At 40.3% G+C, this 17,653-nt stretch overlaps 1 protein-coding gene across 21 annotated transcripts in view; it reads right to left on the bottom strand.

Annotated features, from left to right (window-relative positions):
- PARD3 (par-3 family cell polarity regulator) overlaps positions 1–17,653 on the bottom strand; it is a 760,426-nt gene that overhangs the window by 257,834 nt on the left and 484,939 nt on the right. For 12 of the 21 annotated variants that reach the window (XM_053573203.1, XM_053573207.1, XM_053573209.1 and 9 more), the window contains 3 exons: positions 14,725–14,913; positions 13,666–13,836; positions 4,097–4,247 (listed from right to left, as the gene is read on the bottom strand). In XM_053573203.1, coding sequence (XP_053429178.1) covers positions 4,097–4,247; positions 13,666–13,836; positions 14,725–14,913 — 511 coding nt within the window. Of the gene's footprint in view, positions 1–4,087; positions 4,248–13,665; positions 13,837–14,724; positions 14,914–17,653 lie in introns of all 21 variants that reach the window. The other 9 variants (XM_053573215.1, XM_053573201.1, XM_053573216.1 and 6 more) reach the window with 1 other exon arrangement.

Raw genomic sequence — 17,653 nt, 5'->3', positions numbered from 1 at the left:
CTGAATTTTACATAAAAACAAACAGCAAGAAATCTCTCTAATAGCAAGACAATAATTCAGCATGTTTTTCTCACCCACGATTGAAAAGGCTGATATTTTACAAGATTGCAGAACTGGTATTTTCCAATAAATTACTAATTTTTAACATGTATGGCAAGAATACAGTTTTGGGATATGGCTTGATACTAGAGTAATTCAGATAACTAGTATTCTGCCAAACTCCACCTAGACAATCCCACAATCTGTTAATGATATTTGCTAATATGGTAAATGGGATACCTTCTAAGAGTGACTTGAGAAGGCTTTCATCTATTTTTGTGATGGATGAACTTTCCTGGGCTAGTTAACCAGCACCTATGAACTAATTAGTACACCGGTGAATATTCCGCAGAGGAGTGAAACAATAGGATACAAAATGATTGTTTACCAAACATTTATTCATTGGTAAATTTACATAGAATGTGACACATACAGGAGACCAGAGGGAAACCACGCCAGTGATATGACCCACAATAAAAACAACATTAATGTTCCAGGTTTCTATGTAAAAATTCTAACAAAATATTCTAGCCATAATTACTATTTAAACTCATCATGTCTATACGAGTACAGAAACTACTGAGATAAACTCTAAAATGGATACAACAGATTTCAGTTTTGCTTTAAACAAACAGAAAAATTCTTCAGCTAAAAAAGTTAGGGGAGACTTAAGGGTCCCTGCTCGCAAATGCCAACTTGTGTGATGTGTTATGAACTGGATGTGTTGGTTAAATTAACTCTGCCTCTTGCTGTTGACAGACAAACGATTAGAAACCATTTTTGAGGTTTTTTCAAAGGAAGAATCCTATGGAGGCACACTACAGATTATTTTTCATGAATGTCCATGGCTATTCTTATAAAAACTCAGTAAAGTAAGAAATACTGTCAAAACAGATGATATTTGGAGAAATCTTCCCTTTGGTCACAATCATGGCTGACCCTACCAAAAAGCTACAGAGACACAGATCAGGTGTGAGTCATGTGAAACTCAGGAGGATTCAGAAAAACATACATACAAATTTGGGTTCAGGAACCCAAAAACGGTGGGGTTTTACCTGAGTTCCCTAATTTCTTTGCTCCAGAATGCCCTGAATGTGAGATAAGAAGGTTGGAGCACACGATTTCTAAGGCCGTTGCAAAGATTAACTTCTTTATGTATGAGAACATGGAGCTTTCGGAGATAGAATCAGTTCTGGAGATTGCTGAACGCCTTTGCTTTAAAAAGAGGGTACTTATAAACGGACGTTAATAAGGAATGAATGCCACAAAGGTAGCTGACACTTTATTGTGTGATCTCAGCATTCCCTGGAGAGAGTTATTTTTACAAATAGGAACTAGCCAAAAACAACATAAAACAAAAAACATCATGGCATCACGGGGTATACGTGGGTCCTTTATCTCTTAAGTGGGAAAGTGTGACTGATGACATTTGACATCTTCCCAACTCTGAGGACTCTTCCTTTTTGGTATATTTTATTGACGCCTTTCTCTTGGGATGTGTTCCCATAGAAATGGGTCACAAAGCCTCAAAGCTTTCTTTTGTCTCGAGTCCTAGACAGAAGCTATCCTCTGTGAAAATCTTGCCCTGTTCCCATAAAATTAATTATTTCTCAAGATACTCAGCTGGAATTTCAATGGAAGTTCACTTTGTATCATAGCAAAGCATGAAGTAAATACTACCACCTCTACTGGTGTCTACATAGGAGTGATTTTAAATGTAATAAAACGGAATTAGTCTGAGAAATTTCCATGCACCTAAGTGCTGCACAAATGAATAAATACTGCTGTTGCCAGCTTAGGCTAATGGAAACTCAATGCTCTATAACATCCTATCTTTGGTACTCTGTTCTGACATTCTGTTGCAAGGTAATATCTTGTACGAGATTTCTAAATTTAAGTGGTAACTAACTTTACAAATAGCATTTGATTCTTAAGGCCAGAGCTACTAGAATAAAGACCGAGTCAGGGAATTCTCAAATTGGCAAAACACAAGATAAATCCTAAGACTATACATTTCTCAGGGCAAAAGTGTATAGTGCTAGTTTCCAGTACAATATGTAAAAAATTAAAAAAAAAAAAGTCTCAAGAAAATATCCAAACTGTACAACACCAGTGGGGCCCACGGTCAAACAGTAATAAGTCTTGTCACCCCCTTTAGCCCAGAGTAGGGAGAGAGCACAAAATGTCACGAAGCAGAGCCGGGAGGGACGTTACTGCCCCAGGGAAGCATCTGGAGTTTTATGAGTTCATTACAAATCTAGCAGAAGGCAGAGGAAACAGTGTCAACTATAAGGCAAACTCAAGAGAACTAATGAAGCCATACTAACGAAATCAGGGCAACAGACTATGGCAAAAATGAATGACTCTTCAACCTATATATATATAGCATTTCAAAAAGTCACTAGGTGAACTGGGGGATTGTTTGTTTTTTTAGTTTTAGCTTTTCCGCCTTCCTCTGAAGCGTCAGGGATTGGAGGCAGGATGCAGGTTACAGGAACTGGTGGACCAATCAATGGTCTGATTCAGAATGGCAAGTCCTATGTTCCTATAACAAAGGGGAAATTACAGCGTATCACTTTGTATGCACACAGATCTAGGGACACATGCACACTCTTTCTCTCTCAAGGGGTCTGAAATTTCATCAATTAAAAAGAAAGAAAAAAAAAAAGTACTTGACAGAGATAAAGTTTTATACCAAAACCAAGAAAGTATAGAAAAATCCGTTAGCAGAGAGGAGAGGGATAAGTAAAAACAAAGATTAAATGGGATAAACTCTATACCATGCCTTTCACCTGACAGGTGTTCAACCCAACAGGGTCGCCTGCTCCCCTGCCTTTTACTTATGCCAACCAGGTGAGAAGGAAAATGTTGACAAAGTAAAACCCAAGAGTTGGCGCGTCTAAGTTCTACACGTAACAAGATGAGAAATTGAGAATTTGGCAATGTTCCCAAACTAGAAAGCTAAAAGGATCAGAGGAAGAGCAACAGAAAATTCTACCAGACATGTTACGTGTTTACGGATCACGCCCAGTAGAAAGTTCTTTGAAGGCAGAAATTGCTTCTTACTCATCTTTGCGTGTATTTGGAGTGAACGTGTATGTACAATGTCTTGCCAGGAGCAGGCTTTCCATAAACATCCATTGATGAATAAAAATAAATTCTTGTTTCCAGAAGGCTCTATCATGGAAACTTGAATTGCATTATATCTACATTAAATGGACTCCAAAACCAGAGTTGAATTTAGGGTTTAAATGTTTTAGGAGAGCCTTGCAAAATGGACCAGCAATAAAAGAGTACTATGTTAGGTATGATTTTAAACAAAACGGCTTCTTGAGTTTTAAATTTGAAAACTCTCACAAGATAATCCCAAGATGAGCAGCTTAGTAAATTTGATCACTACAGTGGCAAAGCAAGTCTTTATTGACTGGATCTGTTAGTAGGAAGCTGAGTCGCTGCAGAGCAAGGGCTAACAACCTCAGTACCCACTGGAGGCCATGCAGACAGTGTGGGATTGGACCCAAACAAAGGATGCGTTAGGCTAAGTTCAGCATTTTAAAACTGTTTGAAAAAAGCAGAAATACACTTAAAACTCAGCAACACCCCATGAAGTACAAACCAAACCAATGTGAATATTTCATACATGGGTGTCCACCATGTTATGAACATACATATTCTTCCTCTCTCTTCAAGAAGTGCTACTTGTGAATGATACATCCCTCTTGCCATGAATTTTTTTTCTTTCTTTTTTTTTTTAAAGCACAGCTTCACTTATTATCGCAAACCAGCTACAAATATCTCGATCACTGGGAATCATTCCTCTAGGATCCTTTCCTTTTTTGTTCTTTCCACGTGTTACAGGATCGCAAAACCACTTAACTCCATCAATGGACTGATGTCCTCTCCCCACATGAACACTTCCTGAATGACTTAATGAACCTGTTCTTTCTTTCCTCTGGAAAACATGGACCTCTTCCACATTGACATTACATTCACAACCTCTCGGTAAACCAGAGACAGCGTTACGGGAAGATGTGATGAATGGTTTTACCTGACTCACCCATTATCCTACTGAGGGCGGCATTGCGGGTGGGCGATTCGTCGAGGCCCTCAATCCCACTGTACAGGGAATGGGAAATTCTTCGTTCCCTGTCATCCAACACTGTTTCAATGGGCAGCTCAGGTCCAGGGGGGCTCCCAGGTGACTTCGGCTATAGAGAAAGGGGGGTAAAGGAAAATCAGTGCTCGGAAGCCCATTAGCAGCATGGGGGAATTATAACAACTTGCCCAAGGCCTGAATCCAACTGGGTGCCAAATGAAGTAGAACTTTTCACCCGGTACCAAAATAATTTGTGATGACAGCTCTGCCTAATGACCAACTTTCTATGCCATGTTATACTGGGCCTCCCATGAAGTTCTGTCAGATTTCAACCACTGGAGGAAAAATATGTATACTAAAAGCATTCTTTAAAAAAAAAACAAACGTGCTCTTGTTGCCTGTTCCTTTTTCAATTTGACTGTTAGTGTCTGTTTAAGCCAATTTAAGCTATAGCTTAATCCCAAATTATTTAACAGACACTGCTCTGCAGAAGGCAATCAGAATGAAAGCTGGAATTCAGCTATAGTTTGTATTCTTCTAGGACGTGAATACATCTGATAGTTCACATTTGCATGTGTGCTGATGGAATTATTTCCCACTCTACAAGATCTAAAGCCTCGATGTGTTAGCTCAGGTGTCTACAACCACATGCTGAATTTAAATTTCTTCTGCTGGAAATTAAAAGATTGCTACAATCTTTAGGGATGATAGAGTAACAATGAGTATACACTGTTCTGCATACTTTGAAGGTACACAGAACAGAGCACACACAGACACCAGGTTCCGTAAACATACACAATCTGCTAAATAAGCAAACACCACTGGTGGACTTCTGCGATGGCGTTAGAACAGCCAGCCAGGTCTTAGGAGGCACATTTGTCATAAAAAGCAATATGGGTAAGACATTTGCATTAGTAAAGCTGTGAAACAAATTTACTTCAAGGGGAAGAGAAGTAGGCTTCACTGTCACCCTCACCACGCGAGTTCTGAGGTTAATAAGCACGTGGACTGATCTCTGATGACGCATGGTGCCCGCCCAGAGACAGGGAGGGCCACGGGGGAGCAGGCTGGGCCACAGCACAGCAGATGAGACAAGACGGCTCCTTCTAAACACGAAACCACAACTGTTGTGGCTCCTCCGTCTGAGCAAATGATTATTTCTGTTCGAAGCTATCATCTGTTTCATATAAATGAGATATTTAATGAGGTTCCGAATGGTAGACTTATCTCTCCCAGTTTGATAAGCACTGGGGAGATTTAATGCTTTGAAGGTCAACACAATTACAATTGGAGGCGCGTCAAACTGCAGGAGAAGAATAAACTTGCAGGGCTAGTGAAGTAGACTCAATAAGGTTTAAATCGTGAAATGAGGATTTGTTTTATTAGGGTTTTTTTTTTTTTTTTAATTGCAGATTACAGCTGACAGCTTTACTGAAAAGTAAATTAAATAGTCAAGGTCTCTGATGTAAAGGAATAAAAGAATAGTTTCTGAAAGAACACCAGGCCTAAATTTCAAGATACTCCGGGGAGGTAAAAACGAAAAACAAATAAAAGTAATATCCTATGCCTTTAGGAGCAAGAATGTTCTTAACATTTTCTATATAAACACACACATTAAACAGTATCCATACATACAGACTTGCTATACAAGTTTTTACAAACAAGTCCTGCTGGCTGCACAATAATTTATCAGAAAACAGACGACATATCCTCAACTTTGCTTGAAAAATACATTTAATTGAACTCTATAATGCTGCGATTTCCTAGATGATAAAACCTTTATAAAGCTGCTTCATGAGAAATCCTGAAATACCCCAAAAGGCTATTTTAAAATTTTATAAAGTCAAATAAAAATTCCATGAAGAAAACAGTACATGCAGGCTTTCTAGAGAGAAACAATAAGATGTCTGTTCAGAAGAAAACTCTGAAGCCCTTGAACCTTTTCATGAGAAAGATTCTACACCTCCCCTACCTCTCCATTCACAGCTCATCTGCATCTCAAAAGACAGATTTAAATGAAGACATCAATAGTCTACTACATAAATATTTAACAGAAGATACAATGCCTTTTAATTTCTTTAAAAAAACTGGGATACACAGTTTTGTTTTAATCTTTTGATGAATTTTTTTGTGGCAAGAATATGCACTTAGGAAAATGAAATGTGTCTGAGGGTGGGTTACCAGGACAGGGGGGTGCTGGCCTCTGTGAAATGTGTCTGAGAGTGGGTGACCAGGACAGGGGGGTGCTGGTCTCTGTGAAATGTGTCTGAGAGTGGGTGACCAGGACAGGGGGGTGCTGGCCTCTGTGAAATGTGTCTGAGAGTGGGTGACCAGGACAGAAAGAGAGACAGAGCCTGTGGCCCTGGCAGAACTGCTGGCCTCTGTGCTCCACACTCCTCCCTCCCACGCCCTTGAGGGCTGCTTATATATTAACGCCTTATTATAATTGACCTTAATTAGAAGACAGAACCAAAGTAGACAGAACAACAATTTTCATTTGTTGTTTAACTTGCAAAAAATGTTCATAGATCCTAAATAACACAGGTTGGTCAAACCCTGGGTTCCATCCCAAGAAGAGCTTTACTACCTTTATTAAAGAATAAAAATAGCTCTAGGTTGCGGCAAGACAATCCACCTGATAAGAGTGTAAAGGGATTTAGTCTTTTGCTGAAGTAATTTAGAAATGTAGACTCAGCTCCCGTATCTCAGTGAATAGGGCGCCAGCCACGTACACCGAAGCTGTTGGGTTTGAGCCTGGCCTGGGCCTGCTAAACAACAATGACAACTGCAGGGCAGCACCTGTGGCTCAGTGGGTAGGGCTCTGGACATATACCTAGGGTGGCAGGTACAAAACAATAACTGCAACCAAAAAATAGTCGGGCATTGTGGTGGGCGCCTGTAGTCCCAGCTACTTGGGAGGCTGAGGCAAGAGAATCGCTTAAGCCCAAAAGTTTCAGGTTGCTGTGAGCTGTGACGGCACACCACTCTACCCAGGGCAACACAGTGAGACTCTGTCTCAAAAAAACAAAACAAAACAAAAAAACATAGAAGTATTACCACAGGTCAAAAGATATCTTATTTTTTAAGCTGGGTGTGAGGGGTCATGCCTATAATCCTAGCACTTTGGGATTAGTGCTGAGGTGGGAGGATCGATTGAAGCCAGAAGTTGGAGACCAGCCTGAGCACTGTGAGATCCTATTTCTTAAAAACAAACAAACTATATATATATATATATTTTTTTTTTTTTTAAACTCTTTCACAAGGCATTTATTTCACTTTGTGGTCTCCAGGCCAAGGAAATAATAAGCAAAGTGAATAATAAAGATTCAAGTGAATCAGTATTTATCATAAGTTTATTTACATAGGTATAAGAATTGAGACTCATCTCAACGTCTAAAAACAATTTACACATAGTATGTTTTAAAAATATATACTCAAATGATCATATATCACTTTCATAATCATAAAATCACAAATGCTCTTTAATAACAAAAATCTGGATATTGTCCAATGAATATGCTTCTCATTATATAGTTGGCATATTCTTCCTTTCTTAGGAAAAATTAAAATCTTAGTTTCTTTTAAAAGACTAACACAATTTCTGTGGGCTTTAGTAAAATCTCATTTTGTTGTAAATGTGTCTTTCACCTAAAGAAAATATATCCCCACCATCTCTCCCATAAACCTGAAAAGTTGGCATAGGTACGGTTCAACCTCCTTCAGGAAACCTAGGCCTAAATCTTGGTTCGTAATTGGCAAGACCTTATTATTCAATATTTCAGTCTTTATGAGCCTACTCTATTTCATCCCCAATGTCTGGCACAGAGCAGCCACTGGCAGAATAATTAGATGAATAAATTCATTCCTAAGAAAAGCAAGTGACTCACAATTTCCTTAAAATGACATACTAGGTCATATGGAAGTAGGCCTTTAAAACAGAGGGCAGCCAGGAAGGCTATGTTAACCAGTGTGATGAAAGTGTGTCGAACGGTCGGCAAAGCTAGTGAATGATGCCCCATGATCATATCAATGTACACAGCTGTGATTTAATAAAAAATAAATAAATAAAATAAATAAAACAGAGGGCAGAGCAAGAAATAGAAATTAAAAGGCAATTAGCCCAGATTACAATTATACATGGTAAAATATACTAACATCCAAAGGGCAGGGAAACGTAAAGCCATCAATGAAAAGAGGAGCCTGGAGGAAGATTCAGGTACCGGGCACGTTCTTTTTTCCTGCAAGACCACATTTATTTTTCTAGGCATGCCCATGAACGCAACGGCAAGAAGCACAAGGTGAGGGGAACTTGCCCAGTTAGTCCGGGGCAGAACCAGAGTCCGTCTGATTCCAAAGCCTGTGCACTGATCTCACTACTTACTTCCCAGCTGGGACAGAAACTGCCCGGAACACAGGATCACAGCCAATTAGATCCCTGCACTTGGTGTAAGAGGGATGGATGCTTTGCCTCCGAATTACTCTACTACCTTGGCCTTCCAGCTATGAAGCAAATCATCTGACCTTCCTGCACTTATTTCTTAATACAGAAAATGAACAGAATCACAAATGATACCTTAGGCCCCCTTCTTATTCTGATACAGCTTTCAAATTCTAAAAGGATTAAGCCTACAGAAAGAATTCATTTGAAAGTAGTCCTTGATGACTAAATCCCTCAATATGGGGTCTAAGACAAAAGCTCACCTGGTACCAAGAAAAGGCTTTAGAGAAAATCACTTCTAATGCGGATATAGTGAAATGTCTGGATGCTACGTTAAATTACAGTAATTTCTACAAATATTCATTTCTTTCAGTCTAAATCAGCATAATCCTCATACACAGGATATTTTTGACACCCAAGTAAGGATGCCAGGAGTTAGGGGCCCTCCCCTCCCCCTCCTCCCAAATCCTCAACACTTGTGTCCTTTGGGGTAAGTGATGCCAATTTTTCTCTTCTTGCTTAGTGTATTTCAACACTGAAACAATGAAAAACAATACCAGGACTTGACAATTTTTCTCTAAAAAGCTAAACCACCCTTTAGGACCATGAAGAAAATGGAGAAACCATTTCTGTTTCTTTAAAAAAAAAAAAAAAAAAGGCTCGGTGCCCATAGCACAGAGGTTACAGCCCTGGCCACATCCACTGAGGTTGGTGGTTCAAACCCAACCTGGGTCTGCTGAACAACAACGACAACTGCAACAAAAAATACCCAGGTGTTGTGGTGGGCACCTGTGGTCCCAGCTACTTGGGAGGTTGAGGCAAGAGAATCGCTTGAGCCCAAGAGTTTGAGGTTGCTGTGAGCTGTGACACCACAGCACTCTACCAAGGGCGACATAGTGAGACTCCATCTCAAAATAAACAAACAAACAAACAAATAAATAATTGCTTCTGAAATATTTTAAATGTATTTAAGAGCATTAGATAGTCAGAAACCCAAGGAAATCCAGAAACTCTGCCCCCAAATTCGTTTTCTTACTTTTGTTCTAACGGTTATTTTGAAACTTCAGTTGCTAACATTAAGTTCTCTTTTTCTTTGAAAAATGCCAGACTCTCCAGGACTGTTCCCTCATGGTTCAGCCCAGGCTGACTGTCAAGCCCTGGGCTGGATAACAGTGATGGGTGGACAGGATCATGGTAATATTAGGATTTACAATTCCAGAGAAAGAAAGCCAAAAGGGAAACCGTGATTGTGTGATAGTTCCTAGAAGGAGGTAAGCAGGCCGGGCTATGGAAATACTTTAGAGACTGAAAACAGAAATGTCTCTGCCAGGACAAGAGGCAGAATGAACTCAAGAGGAAGGCCCAGAGGTACATAAAAGACAGCATCACACATCTGAGAAATGACAAGCAGGCGCTGGAGTGGGACCTGCACAGGGACGGCCTGGAGGGCACCGACGCCGATCAGGCAGGTCCCAGTGGACCACATGATGGAGACATGGAAAGCTCCTGCAGGATTTCGGCAGGGAGTGACATGATCAATTTGTTTGTAGAAAGTCTCCCTGACTGCAGGGGAGAGAATAAAACTGAGGAGAACGCGAGACCCCTTTGGGAGCTGCAGCAATGAGCCTGGTGAGTGGAGGGGGTCTGAACTGGGGCCGGGGCAGTGGAGAGGGAGAAGGGTGGGCTGAGTGGAGAGAGAAGCTCGAGGCAGAAGCTACAGACATAGTGAAGGCATTTGAGAAGTCAAGGGTGACTCCACGTCTGAAGGAACGTGATGCCTTGTGGATCAGAGGCACAGGAGACAGACCAGTGACTATCGCCCCGGGCATTCAGACAGAGGGCTCTGGTACTTGAGTGGGGATCAGGGCTGAGATCAGAGCTAGAAACAGGAGACTAGGATCCATCCCAACACAGGAGGTTACAGACGACCAGGGAGTGAAGATCAGCTAGAGAACAGCTAACAGAGTGCGAAGAAACAGACCAAGAAGAGCAAGAAACATCGACAATAAAAGAACAGGCAAAGAACAAGGAGCGCTCAGAGGACAGCGGAGAGGCAGAGTCTGCGGAAAATGGCAGAGAAGGAAATGCACCGCGCTGGGGTGGTGCCCAAGGATTCCAAAAGACCAAGCAAAACAGACTGGGAAATGGCTTCCAGAAAATGTCTCCAGGCAAATATTAGGGAAATACAGGACTTTTTTTTTTTTTTTTGTAGAGACAGAGTCTCACTTTATGCCCCTCGGTAGAGTGCCGTGGCGTCACACGGCTCACAGCAACCTCCAACTCCTGGGCTTAAGCGATTCTCTTGCCTCAGCCTCCCGAGCAGCTGGGACTACAGGCGCCCGCCACAACGCCCAGCTATTTTTTGGTTGCAGTTTGGCCAGGGCCGAGTTTAAACCTGCCACCCTCGGTATATGGGGCCGGTGCCTTACCGACTGAGCCACAGGCGCCGCCCAAGGAAATACAGGATTTTAAGAGGACACCGAGGCAGGGGAGTTGACAACTCCAAAGAAAACATGGTTAAGATGGGATCGCAACACTTCCTTATGTAGGGAAAGGAGAAATGTCACCAAGTACAAAAGATTTGCTTTTATACACTTGCAACTTCTCGGGCTTAAAACTAAACATGCAAACCCTTGGTGTAAAGATGAGATAGTAAAATATAGTTTTGTCATAATACCAAAGACTGGACTACACAGCTAACAGACTGGGAAGGAGAGAACTTGGCGCGTTATTTTGAATTGTGGTTCCTTCAGGAGAGCAAAAGCCCTGTGCTTATATCAATATTTACTATAATATGAGTGACACAAACCCCTCCCAGGGCTCCAGGGAGGGGTTTTGCAAAGGTAATAATATGTAAGTACAACAGTAGCAAAAATCATATGCTCTGCCTAGTGGGAAGCTGGATTGAGATCTTCCGTCTTCACGTAACCCTACTTAAACCCTGTTAGTACAAACGGCTTCTCGCTAGTATTACAAAGATAGCACAGCACTTAGGGTAAGATTTTTTTATGTAATTGCTTCATAAGCTTATTCTGTCCTTCTGCCTTCCTACATTCCTACCAGCAATGTAGGAAGATGATACCAGAAGGAATATTGAATATTAAAGTCTATTACTGTCTATTACAGCTGTTTCCTTGCTTAAATCAATTTCATTCACACAAACTCATATGCAGGACTGAGTGAGACAGAGAGAGACGTTTCCGGGGGATTCTCATTTCACGTTTTCCTTACAGGGCAGTAGGGAATACAATCAATGCTTTTATCAAAACATTTTCAGGCTGGTGCAGGTTTGCTTTATCACTGTTTGGGGAATAATGTGAATCAGATGGAAGAATGTTGCTTTTCAGTTCATTTCTGACGTTTTAAGTCCCCCTATAGCATTCCGTGTTTTCTGCACAGGCAAAGTTTGAGAAGGTGGTACAAAACTTTAGTTTACTTTTAAAGCAACCAAGATAATATAAGTTCCACGAGAGAAGGTAATACATCTGTTTTATTTATCACAGTCTCTGTAGGAGCCAACACAGTTTCCAATTATATAGTAGGTGCTCAATAAACAGCGGGGGAAGAATACTATGCTGTGGAGTGTGAAACTATTCAGTCGGCCAAAACAAAAGACTTAATAAAGAATAACGTGCCTTGGAAACTTACATTGAGAATTTCTCGTGTGAGACTAACGTTAACAGATTAGTTAATGATTTGGCATGTGAGAATATCAACGCAATACCTATACTAACAGATCAGCTTTTGTATTTATCTTACATCAGTGTTTTTATGTCCCAGTCTTTTCTTTTGTGAGATTTTCCTAGTTCAAGTTTACAGTGTTCTCATGATGTTGTGGAAATTCATTTGTTATTTACTATTAACTTGTTATACATTTGGTAAATAAAAATAATAAATCAATGCTCAATAACCTTTCAAAATCGGTCACCTCTACACTGACTACCCACTGAGCTCAAGAGCACATTTTCTTTAAAAAATAGGATCATACAGTATGTTCAGATGAGGGGTCTTCACACTCTGCAAAGCTTATTTTCTACATTTATTGCAACAGAGATTTTTCAATGAAGACAGACATTTGAACAATTTAGATATAATTTTCATACTATATAACTTGCTAATAATTTTATCCAGGTTAATTTTAAAATATCGGGATTTGAGTATCAATACAAACAAAAAGAAAACACAAACTCTGAATTTTAAACAGCTCTTTTCCACAAATTGTCAGGTCTAACCTATTTTCTATATATATAATTTATAATATGCCATAATTTATATGCCACATAATTTATGGTATAAAATTTATACCATAAATTATGTGGCTTATAATTTATAATAAATCTATGAAATTTAGCTTTATTCAGAGTCTAAGATTAACTACCGAATCTGTATTCCACTTATGTTTAACTTTCAAACCAGTATACAACAAAGTATCCTTTAACTTATTTGGGAAAACAGATAATCTCACACTCCAGGAGAGGACGCCTGTGTTTTTTAATTCACTGCAGCGCACATTTACCAAAAAAGCAGGGTATTAAGCAATACGGATCACTGAAAGAGCAGGCACTCAAAGGATGTAGACTCAGCCCCACAGTGAAGGAGAGAGGGTAGACTGAGGAAAGGGAAGGAAACGTATTCTATCGGTGAGCTCTCAAGAAAACACCAACACGTAAGAAAGCCAAGCTGTTCCTCCTGGGGACCTTGGAAGAAGCATCCCACATAGATGAACAAAGGACCAAGCGATTGTTTCTCCTGGGACTACCAGCTCCCAGGTACAGCTCTTCCAAGGAAGGCCTGGCCCTGTCTTCAAGAAGAGAACTGAAGTCCAGCTGCCTTTGAGATCCTCGTGTTGCATGCTGAGTTGGTGACAGGAATAAGCACGCCCACGTTGGCGTATGTTGGAATTAAAAGCACACATAAGCATCCGCTGACAAAACAATAAAGCCACAGAAAGTAAAGCTCATTTATGGTGATTTGGGGTAAGGTCCTGGAACCTGCCATGTTCGGCCCAATCTGAGGACAGAAATTCACACTTTTGACAATTTCAGATGGTACAGCCTTTGCTCTTTTTAAATCTGTGTTTCCATTGCTTTACCTCATTGCATTTGCTTATTCTCCTCGCAACAATAAGCTGGATCATTCCTCGTTTGTTTCCTTCGGTAGACATGGACCTTCTTAGGGTTTCCATGGCGTCTTGGTTTGTCTTACCCAACAGGGACTCTCCATTTACTGCTATCAGCTGATCATTCACCCGAAGCCTTCCATCCTGGGAAGAAAACAGGTGAAAAATAAGTGCTGTTAAATAGTCTTCTATAAAAGAAATCGCTTTCCCTTTAGTGTAAAAAAAAATAAATAAATAAAAAGCAGGAAAAAAAAGTGGTGGGCTTTACTCCTAATGGATTATACCCAGTTGAGCACTAGCATAATAACCGTCTAGCGGGCATTGTAGCCTGTGTCTATTGCAATCATTTATACATTCGTAAATCAAGTCATTATCATAATCTGTTTACCAAATAGCATACTAATGCAAGGGACACAAAGTGATTACTTTCTTGCTTCCAGAAACACCCAGAGAGGTTATTTACAACCCAAGACAGGCGAAAGCTCCAGGCTATTAGACAGTGGCAGAGAAGTGCTCCCTCAACAAAGAGCCAGGAAACTTTATCTCGGTTGAGAAACAGAGTAAGTGACCCACAATGGGGACGGTGGGGAGCAGAAGATGAGCGTTTACTAAATGCCAGTTCTATCCAAGGGCCTCCGCTGAGTCTTTGCATAGATTATCTTCATTTAGCTAGCGTGACTATGGGTTGTAGGTTCTGTGAGATTAAAAAAAAAACTAAGAATTGAAGTCAGCGACTGAGTTCGCAAATGATTCATCGCTGAGATTTCTCTGAGTTGTTCGATCTTGAATGGGGTGTTGGGAAGAAACCAGTAAACGTCAGTTAACTGTGTTAAGGTGTCCAGAATAGGTACAGGGTTGAAATGGCACATTTTTTTTCCTTTTTTTTTTTTGCAGTTTTTGGGCCGGAGCCAGGTTTGAACTGCCACCTCTGATATATGAGGCCGGCACCCTACTCCTTGAGCCACAGGCGCCGCCCTGAAATGGCATATTTTTGTGGACGAGGGTATCCTGCTTCGGTTGTCATCTACTTACTTTAGATGCTGCTCCTCCGTTGATAATGGACTTGACAAAGATTCCCAAATCCGCATGGTTCTCTTTCGACCGGTTACCTTTGACACTGACGCCAAGACCAGCGGATCCTGAATCGTTCAGTGGAACTTCAAATGTCAGAAATTCCCTGGTACCGTCAGGTGTGAGAACAATATCCTCATCTTCTGGTTTCTAACGGGGAACAAAATTGCACGGCACATTATGTTCTCATGTTTCTCTCAGTTGTTTTTAAAGACAGCAGTTCTTTAATCAGAACAGGCACAATATTTCCAGCAAAGTTCCACAACAGGGCATCTGTAGCCCTTCCAGATGATTCCTGGAACCAGCTGTTAATATTTTTATGTGGCACTTAATTCAATATGGAAACAAGCCTCCACCAGATTGGAGAAATACAGGGAAAAGATGTTGTGAGAGGACTGGTGACGTGTAGATGCCTAGAGATTTGGGATTGTCTTTTTCTGTCTGTTTATATATTCTAAACCACAAGAGAAAAACAGCAACAACAGGAATACAAACAAACCAGTGTAATTCATTTGCCTCCTTTTTTTCTTTTTCATTACAAATTGCCAGTGTTTTGACTAGTTTAATATTCACTGATGGTGTATTGCAAATCCTGATGATACAGGTCTGCAGGAAAAGGAATTTAGGTTCAGAGGCACTAAAGAGTTTGAACCTTCACCATCCATGAGATCAAGTGGAGATAACATCAGAGGAAATTTTCCACAATACGGTACCAAGTATAGCATCCAAATAATGTTGTTTAACTAGTTACTTGTATATCAAGTTTTAGTTTCATAGTTCCAGCCACCACATATGGGAGATGACTGCTTTAAAGTAGAACAGATTCGGGATGTACAAATTCTTGTTTCTTTCCCTTAAAATAGAAGAACAAATGAAAACTGAATGGATAACCTAAGTAGATGCAGAGGTGACAAGTTCTTGTTTCTTTCCCTAAAACAGAAGAAGAAATGAAAACTGAATGGATAAGCTAAGGAGATGCAGAGGTGACGTTATTAGGAAACGTGGCACCCTGGAGGAAGAAGCGCTCTGCCTTGGGAGTTTCTCTTCAGCAATCCTACCAGGGCCCACATCACCACCACTCCATGGGCCGTATTCAGACCACTGAGGCCAGAACTCCAGTTCAAGCCGGCATTTCCAACCACATAGCGGACAAGGCACAGGCTTTCTGAATCCAAAGTGCATGCTACATCTAGTCCTAAATTTTACATATTTCTCCAGAATCCACAGAGTCATTCAAGCTTCAATTGTCAAATAATAACTGAAGAATGTTAAGACTTATTATGGGACATTAGGCTGAATGTAATATAGCCTTTAAAAAGAATTGTGCCTGTAAAAAAGGTCCAATTACACAAATAAAGCTGGCTATTGCAGAGGGCCTGAAAGTGGGTAGAATTCAACTGTTTTCTTTGTATCCTACCAAGTTTTTGAAATTTTCTAATAAGAACTAAAATTAACAGGATAATAATAAAACAAATGTAAAAAGGAATCTGGGGATTTAGCATGTCAGCTGTCTCAATTTTTGGAAGTACAATATTTATCAGTAAGCATTCTTTTTAGAGCATCACAATACAAGCAAAAAGCTGTTTTTTATTCTTCAAATAGATCTGTATGATTTTTTTTTTTTCGAGACAGAGTCTTACATTATTGCCCTCAGCAGAGTGCTGTGGCATCATAGTTCACAGCAACCTCAAACTCTTGGACTCAAGCCTCCAGAGCAGCTGAGACTACAGGTGTCTGCCACAACGTCCAGCTATTTTTAGAGATGGGGATCTCCCTCATGCTCAGGCTGGTCTGAAACCTATGAGCTCAGGCAATCCACCTTCCTCGGCCTCCCAGAGTGCTAGGATTATAGGTGTAAGCCACCTCACCCAGCCCATAGTGTGATTTTTTTTAAGGTGATATTTCTTTTCTTTCTTTCTTTTTTTTTTCTTACCCCAAGACAGAGCCTTACCCAGTGCTCTGGGTAGAGGGCCATGGCAGCCTTGCTCACAGCAACCTCAAAGTCTTGGGCTCAAACAATTCTCTTGACTCAGCTTCCCAAGTAGCCACGTCCGGGTACTGATTTTTACTTTAAGTAGAGACCACGTCTCACTACTGCTCAGGCTGGTCTCAGACTTCTGAGCTCAGGTGATCCACCTGCCTTGGAGGAGTGTAAGATTATAGATGTGAAGCACATCATCTGGCCTAAAGTGATATTTCCAAAGTAATAATATTTAATGTTAATATTCTGCCATAGGGGGCCAGGCACAGTGACTCATGCCTATAACTCCAACACTTGGAGGCCAAGGCGGGCAGATTGCTTGAGCTCACAGGTTCAAGACCAGCCTCAACAAGGGCGAGACCCCATCTCTAAAAAATAGCCCATTGTTTTGGCAGGCACCTATAGTCTCAGCTACTTGGGAGGCTGAGGCAAGAAAATTGCTTAAGCCCAAGAGATTGAGATTGCTATGAGCTGTGATGCCATGGCACTCTACCAAGGGTAACAAAGTGAGACTCTATCTCCAAAAAAAAAAAAAGAACAATTTTTTTTGTGATAGGAAATTCTTTGTGCCATCTCAAAAAATGGCTTCATAGTTAAGGACAAGGAATATTTCAATAAAATAAAATGGCTAATCTGTTAAAACATGAAAATGATACATACTAAGGAATGCAAAATAAGCATAAGTTGAAAAGAAATAGGCAAGAGCTAGGTTAACCATGCAATTAAAACATTCTTATTTAAAATATTCCCAAAGAACAATTATATGTCAAATAAAACCAATGCATTAAAGATGTTTTTGTATAATATCACGTTTATTGTACAAAAACATCTTTATATACATGCTTTGCTCTATAAGCATAAATGTTCAATTCACTTTTAATTTTGGTCCATATGGTTTGACACAATTAA

The sequence above is a fragment of the Nycticebus coucang genome, chromosome 20 (assembly GCF_027406575.1).
Source record: "Nycticebus coucang isolate mNycCou1 chromosome 20, mNycCou1.pri, whole genome shotgun sequence".
NCBI lineage: Eukaryota > Metazoa > Chordata > Mammalia > Primates > Lorisidae > Nycticebus > Nycticebus coucang.
The sequence above is the reverse complement of the archived record's forward strand: the minus strand, read 5'-3'. Positions and strand labels throughout refer to the sequence as shown.